Raw genomic sequence first — 7,848 nt, forward strand, 5'->3', positions numbered from 1 at the left:
CTCTATTTCTGTCTCACACAGAAACTTAATGCCATCTCTATTTCTGTCTCACACAGAAACTTAATTCAGTATACCGAAGTAAAGTTAATTGTCTTAAGATTGTTGGTTTCGGTGTACCGATTCAACGAGTTAACTCAACGAGTCTCTAACCGAATCACTGATGAAACTGGTTACTACTTTGATTTTATTTGTAAATCAATCAAAAACACTTTCTTTCCAAATTAATGGAGAAAAACTAAGGAATAGAACAACTCAATATCTTTCGTAATTCTAACCGATAATGTCTGTTATCCAGAACAGATGATTCGTAGTCGAATCTCATAATCGATTTAAGATCGGAAAGAGGAATTATATTCCTTCTGTGTTTACTAATTTATTACTTAAAATCAATACACTTCTGATTTTGTAAAATCAGAATGTCTTTGATTAAGAAATCAGATAGACTAAAAAGAAAAAGAAAAAAATCGGAGGATAAGGAGAAGAAGATTTTTAATCGAGGCAAGGTATTCCTCTTTCCTCAAGACAATTGACGCCCTATATAGTACCAAACAGTTACCGACGTTTGTCTCCCAGGATACAACGATTACCTTTCGATTCAATGGTACTATGAATCAGAAAGCAGTCGAACTTGAAAGTATACTAACCTCTGACTTAATGCAAATGGACCAAACTTCTTGCTTATGATACTCCTTGAAAACTCTGCTAAATATTTATCTTAGACTCTCTAATATGATCTTCTAACAATGCTTGATGCTGTGGAAAAACAGATTGAAATTTGGAGTTCATTTGGGTCCTATAAATAGGTTTCGAATAGACACATGCATTTGGGACATTTCTGTTGGTTAAGGGACGCATCTGTTGAGAACTAAAAGTGACGCCTCACTTAATTCCCTACAGTTCGTGTCATTTGAGATTTGGACCATCAGATCGCTCTCAAAAACTCGGAAGCAACGCCATCCATTGGATCTTGAGACGTATACCGAAGGTAGCCCGACATCTGAAGGAGATCGACCGTTAGATGAGGACCAGGGTTATCCTACTCCGTGCCCGACACGGGATTAGCGCGAGCCGTTCGATGAGAGCGGATTCAACGCGCGCCGTTAGGTCTGAACTTGCGCTCCTTGCGCAAATGACCCTCAAACCAACATTTCTTTATTGTTGTTTGGTCCCTAACTTAACTAATTTCCGTCCAAACTTCAGACTTGAATATCTCATTCATCCGGAATCGGATTTGAGTGATTCTTGGCTCTAAACTTAAGAGATCGACGAGACGAACGCAATGGCGTGCTTCATTTCTGAGTTTGACGACTTGAACCGATCCGAAATCCGCTCCGATTCCAACAGAAGATATATCAAGGTCAGAACATTGAGTTTCATGTATTTAGGCCACTTCTTGTAATTATCTTATTTTATTATAAGATAAATATTATATACTTTCGTAGATTATTTGGGAAATTTAAAAAATTTCAATTAATCTATAAATATGAGTTCGGTTGCATGTATAACTCATTCATTCATGTCAGGCCAATATAACAAATCATACCCACAATTGTTGTGACTATTGATAAATCCCCTATTAGTTTCTTTCCAAGACGGACACTTTCAAAAATCTGTGTTCTGACTTGTAGGGGTAATGAGATACACAAATAACGTAACAGATCGAGAATACAAGATCTAACTATCAACAAAAGTTCAAGTTATTTTAAGATCTATATAGTTTAGTTTTATTTATTCTTGATATCTCTTGTAATTATCTAATATTATTATTAAATAAATATTATCTACTTTCCTAAATTAGTCTGTGAACTTAAGAAACTAGAAACCCTATTTTTTGCTCTATAAGTATGAGTTGGCTTCTAGGTTTAATTCATCTAGTTATGTTCGACCAAAATAATGAATCAAACCCACGATTACTATGACTATTAATAAATCCATTATTTTCTCTGTAGATGTAGGTTAAGATTGTGAGGGGATCTTCGACTAAACCACATTACGTTATCGTGTCAACTATGTCAGTTTAAATTTCCGATTATTACAGAATCAGTGAATCTTACATGGCGTTTGTTTTCTTTCTTGTAATACAGTAGCCCACTACTTAAGCTGCTTGAGTAATAATTTTACAGCACCATGGAATCAAAACAATATTCCCGATCCAGTTGTCCAGTGTATTATTCCATTTCAGATATTTAGAAAATATATACATGGGTGGTTCTAAAGGCCCCGGGCCAAAAGGCTGTTAGCGGTTAGGCTCTATTAGCATCAGGCCCAACAACCAATTTCTCTGCTAGCACCGGCCTCATCTGTAAGCAGTCGACCTCATCTAACGTAACCCTAACCTCCATCTAAATGTCACAATTTATAAATCAATTTGGAGAAAAACCTTCATTTTCTCTCTCTAAAGCTCAAAACCCAATCTCAAATTTTGCTCTCAATTTGGAGAAAACCCTTTCACTCTCTAAGTGTTAGAATCAACAATCATTTGATGAAGACAGATAGTGATGAAAGATGAAAATTTTAATTTGCCCTAAAAATCTATTGGACGGACTGAACCAGTCCGAGACCTAAGAGGACCAAACGGATCACCTGATCCGGGACCTAAGAGGACCAAATGGATCAGCTGATCCGGGACCTAAGAATATCGATGATAATAGATCTTTACTTATTTTAAAAAGATGATATGACACAATTGAAAGATGAATATCTCACTCGGATTGATGGTTCCGTTTATTTGCGTGGCCGCCGGTAGGTGTCGATGTGGTTGTCGGAGAATGTCGGTAGTAGTGCAACCTAGGATTTTGTTTTGGAAGAAGAAGATAAAAGAAGAAATCGGATGTGAACTTCACTCAAGCTAGTTGACTGGGTGCTTAAAGAGAACTCGGGTCAATAGTCATTGCCCGAGTCAACGAAATGGCCGCCCGCTAACATCCTTTTGGCCAGGTGCCTGTAGAGCCACCTTATATACATTCTTATTAAAAAACACACAAAATGCAGTTTGAACTTTAGTATCCATTTGTTTTAGACTTATCTCTCATTTAACTTTTTAGAATGAACTAATGCAGAATTTTGTATTAGAATCTAGAAGACACAAATTGTACAAATAAGGCAATACCAATATGAGATAAACTTAGTGTTAACAGTATGATACATTTATATGTGGTTGATTAAGTATTAAACCAAATTTAATGAGAAGAATGAACACATATTTCCTTGAACATGTCTCCTGAATTTAATCAATGAACCAATCATGTGTTTGATTAAATGCACAAAAGTTGAATAAGTAGTCTTACCTTTTAACTATATTATACACAAGGTAAAACCCATATGTATGTAGATGATAAATGAACAACACTATTACTTACTCTCTCTCTCTCTCTCTCTCTATGTCTATCTTTAGAGTCTAACCCTCTATCTTTGTTTCTCTCTCATCACCAAATCAGACACTCCTTTTGCTTGGATGCTTTTTTCTTTCTTTACTTTTAAAAGAAGAAGGGAAAGGGTATTGAGATTATCAAAACAAAAGGATTAGAAAAGATAGTAAGAGTGAGAGAACAAAAAATTAAAATAAAGAAAACAAAGAAAAAAAACCAATAAAGAAAAGAGGGTTTCACTTGGTTTGGGATGATAACAAAGGGAAAAGACAGAAAGTGATACGTCAGAGTATAAGCCTGTTGGTTTGGTTTGTGTTTGTGTGGTGTGGTTTTGGTCTTTTTGAATGCTTATTAGAGGATTACAGTGAGGGAGGAATTCTTCCTCTCTCTCTCTCTCTCTCTCTATACTTTCTCTCTCTAAATATACTTTCTTTTTTCATTATTCTTACTGAGATCTTCTCCTTGTCTTTCTGCAATTTTTTCATCTTTTAGCAAGTAGATAGCTAGTCTTTGTAGCTTTAGTTTTCTTCAATTACATAGTTTTAGAGAGAGAGAGAAAGTGAAAGTTTTGAATATGGAGCAACAAGAGGAATAATAAGTTGTTGGTTTTTCTTGGTTTTTCTTTTCATGACTCTTGTCTTATCTTTTTCTTTCTTGGTTTGAAGATAAAAAAGAAGAAGCTTGGAATCATCATCTTGGATTCTACTCTTCTAAAAACCTAGAGAGAGAAAGAGAGAGTGAGAAAGAGGATGGTGTTTTTCTATTTGCAAACTTCAACTATATACTATATCATGTTGATTTTCTCTCTCTTAATTCTTACTCCCTTTTGTGCTTTTCTAGAATTGGGTTTTGTCTTTAGATCCCAAGAAGCAGTTTAATCTAACTTCCCCATATGATGAAGTCATGATGAAACAAACAAATATAAGATCTTATATGAGTCACAAGTCATGAGCAACAAACCCTAGAATTAATTTCAGTCAATCTTACTATCTCTCTCTCTTTCTACCAAACCCTAAAGTACTCACCACAAAGTATGATGAAGGATATGTTACTTCAACAACAACAACAACATCCATCACCTACTGCTGAAAACATGTCAAATTTGACATCAGCATCTGGTGAAGCAATTTTATCTTCATCATCTCATCAAAGTACTACTACTTCTCAAACAGCTCCTCCATCAATGAAGAGAAAGAGAAGTCTCCCAGGAAACCCAGGTCTCAAATGATCATAATTTGTTATCAAATTTCATGTTTTAGTAGTTCTGATTCTGTTTTAATCAAATTTACAACATGGGTTTTGATTATTATTCATTTTTTTATGGAATTTGAATCAGATCCAGATGCAGAAGTTATAGCTTTATCACCAAAAACTCTAATGGCAACAAATAGATTTATATGTGAGATCTGCAATAAAGGGTTTCAAAGAGATCAAAACCTTCAATTACATAGAAGAGGACATAATCTTCCATGGAAATTAAAACAAAGATCAAGTCAAGAAGTGAAGAAAAAGGTTTATGTTTGTCCTGAAGTGGGTTGTGTTCATCATGAACCATCAAGAGCACTTGGAGATCTTACTGGAATTAAGAAGCACTTTTGCAGAAAACATGGTGAAAAGAAGTGGAAATGTGAGAAATGTTCAAAGCGTTATGCTGTTCAATCAGACTGGAAAGCTCATTCTAAAACTTGTGGAACAAGAGAGTATAGATGTGATTGTGGAACCCTTTTTTCAAGGTATGATGAATCATCAATCTTACCAACCCATTTTCAAAAAATAAATAAATTAAACCCTCTTTAAACAATCAATTAAGAAATTATTTCCACCATCACTTCTTCAGCTTTTTGACTGTCTACTAGTAGAGAGAGACTAGACAGAAGAATTTAGTTTTTAATTTGTTTCTCTATGTAGCTTCATTTAATGATTCTAGTAGACACCCATAAACAAGCTTCATTTAAGAGAGAGAAAGTGATTGACATAGTGAGTATATAATCACTATAGAAACCTATGTGACAACATCTACCATGTCTTATGTTTAAAGGGGAGAAAGCCAAAGAGAGACCTAGAGAGAGAGGGAGAGAGAGAGAGGAAGAAACAAGATAGAGAAAAACACTATCAACTCATGCATATGTTCCTTGGAGTCTATTTTGCTTCAAGAATTGGTAGCATTATCTTTGTGAATGAGAGAGTAAGAAATCCAAATATAGCAAGACTATTCTGTTTCGACCGAGAACATATACTCGGTTTTAACAAGATAACAAATACTCAGAAAAGAACCATGGGAACAAGAGATTGATAGAAGTATGTGGTTAGTGTGATGGTATTTTAGCTTATTGACTGAGTAAAATTTTAAGCACCATTATTTTATTTTATTTTTAGCTCTTTTTGACAGTGTTTTTGGGTTGCAGGAGAGATAGTTTTATCACACATAGAGCTTTCTGTGATGCTCTAGCAGAAGAAAGTGCAAGATCAATTTCAGGAAACCCACTTCTGTCTTCTTCTCATCAATTACCATTACAATCCCAATTCAATAACCATCACCATGATTTTCATCAAACAATCTCATCAATCAAAACTGATCAACACCACCAACAACAACAACAACATGAGAATTTCAATCTAAGACCAGAAATTCCATCATGGTTATCTTTTCCACCACCACCTAATACTGATCATCTATCTTCTTCTTCATCATCAATGTTTCCTACAAGATTTGATCAAGATTTTTCACATACCCAAACTTCAATTCACCATGACAATCCTGAAACTGATAATCAAGGTAGTAATATTACTCTTAATCTTCCTCCTTATCAAGCAGCTTCAGTTTCATCACCACACATGTCAGCAACTGCATTACTGCAAAAAGCTGCTCAAATGGGTGCAACCATTAGCAAACCTTCATCATCATCAACATCTGCAACAATGGTGATGAATAGTATCAGTAGAGGACCCCACCACCAAGCTCACATGTGTAATGATAATAATACAACTGCAGCAGCAGCAGCAGCTGGTAACCCTAGTACTACTTCTGTTACTACAACTGGAACTGGTTTTGGTCTAGGTTTGTCTTCACATGATCAAGAGATAGAAAATGGTAATTTTGTTCATGGCTTGACTACTTTTGGGAATAATAAAGCTGATTCAACTGTTGGGTCTGATGGTTTTATGGACCACCACACTTCTCCAGCTGCAACAAGTGCAAGAGCTGCTTCAGGGGGAGGAGAAGGACCTCACCCTTCCTTGTTTCAAGATATGATCACTTCTCTCTCTTCTGCAAGTGGGTTTGCTGGGTCATCCTTTAATCAGGCATTTGGTGGTGGTGGGGATGGTGGGATTTTGAATTCAAACTCCAAGAGCTTAGAATATGGGAAGAACCCTAGTGAGTTTAATTTCCAAGAATCAACAACAACCACAAGTACAGTACCAAGAAATCATGGTAGTGGGAATAATGATGGAATGACTAGAGATTTCTTGGGTTTAAGAGCATTTTCTCATACAGATATTCTGAATATGGCTGGTTTTCATAATCAATGCATGAGTACTTCATCTTCTCATCATCAAAATGAGCAACAACAACAACAGAACAGAAAACCATGGCAGTGAAAAGTTAGATTATGAGATAGCTTAAGCCTTGGATTTTTCCTACTCTTTATGGCTTCTTTTTCCAAGTCATATCCTAGCTAGCTATTCTCTCATCCACTCAAAGGAATCTCTCTCTCTCCCTCTCTCTATCTCTCTCTCTCTCTCTAAAATTATAATCTTATAGTTTTGTATGAATGATGGATCTCATGCATCATTTATTGTATGAATATTTTGTTTGTTCCCTTTGTAATTCTTTTTAGATGTGCTTTTGTATAATAAGAAGAACATGTGAAAGAGAAAAGCCTATCATTTTTGTCTTTCTTGCTCCTTTCTCAGCTTTTAATTTTTATTTCATTTAGGCTTCATGTAGGATTCAATTATAAGACTGTTAAAGCAGGAGCAGTATCTCCATCATTCAATTGAATATGGATCCATGTCAAACCTCATTTGTGATTGGGAAAATTTTTTGTGATTGGGAAAATCAAAATTTTCCCATACTAGTTTACTTTTGTTTGCACTAGTCTTATAAAGAGTTGGTATATGCCCGGCCAATATCCCGCCGAGTCCCTACCGAGATACTTAGACGGGCATGATCTAGTGAGAGAAAGTCTGAACCGGTCAAATACTCCGGTCGGGATTCAGCCCAGATATTGACCGGACATAGCATCACTACTGTTTAGATTTTGGGGAGAGAGTAAGTCACTTAGAGGCGGTTGAGTGTTAAGAGCATCTCCAATGCAAAACTCAAAAAAAATCTCTATTAGTCTTATTTGTTGAGTTTCAATTGAGATTCTCACTCGTAGGTGGCGAAAATAGAGATTTTCAATTCTTATATGTCTCCTGTTAGAGAACAGTAGCTAGATATGGTGTAACTCGAGTGTTAGCAAATAAGGAATGTCTA

The 7,848-nt window shown here is 35.6% G+C and overlaps 1 protein-coding gene across 1 annotated transcript; it reads left to right on the forward strand.

Annotated features, from left to right (window-relative positions):
• The first annotated feature begins 3,303 nt into the window (after positions 1-3,303).
• LOC147543679 (protein indeterminate-domain 7-like) lies at positions 3,304-7,264 on the forward strand. The gene is made up of 3 exons (XM_086673827.1): positions 3,304-4,585; positions 4,705-5,101; positions 5,774-7,264. The coding sequence occupies exons 1-3, from the start codon at positions 4,402-4,404 to the stop codon at positions 6,966-6,968; spliced, it is 1,776 nt and encodes a 591-aa protein (XP_086529953.1). The 5' UTR covers positions 3,304-4,401; the 3' UTR covers positions 6,969-7,264.
• Positions 7,265-7,848: the final 584 nt, after the last annotated feature.

This window comes from Eschscholzia californica, unplaced genomic scaffold (genome assembly GCF_041429995.1).
Source record: "Eschscholzia californica isolate CP2 unplaced genomic scaffold, dmEscCali1.0.p SCAF_4, whole genome shotgun sequence".
Lineage (NCBI taxonomy): Eukaryota > Viridiplantae > Streptophyta > Magnoliopsida > Ranunculales > Papaveraceae > Eschscholzia > Eschscholzia californica.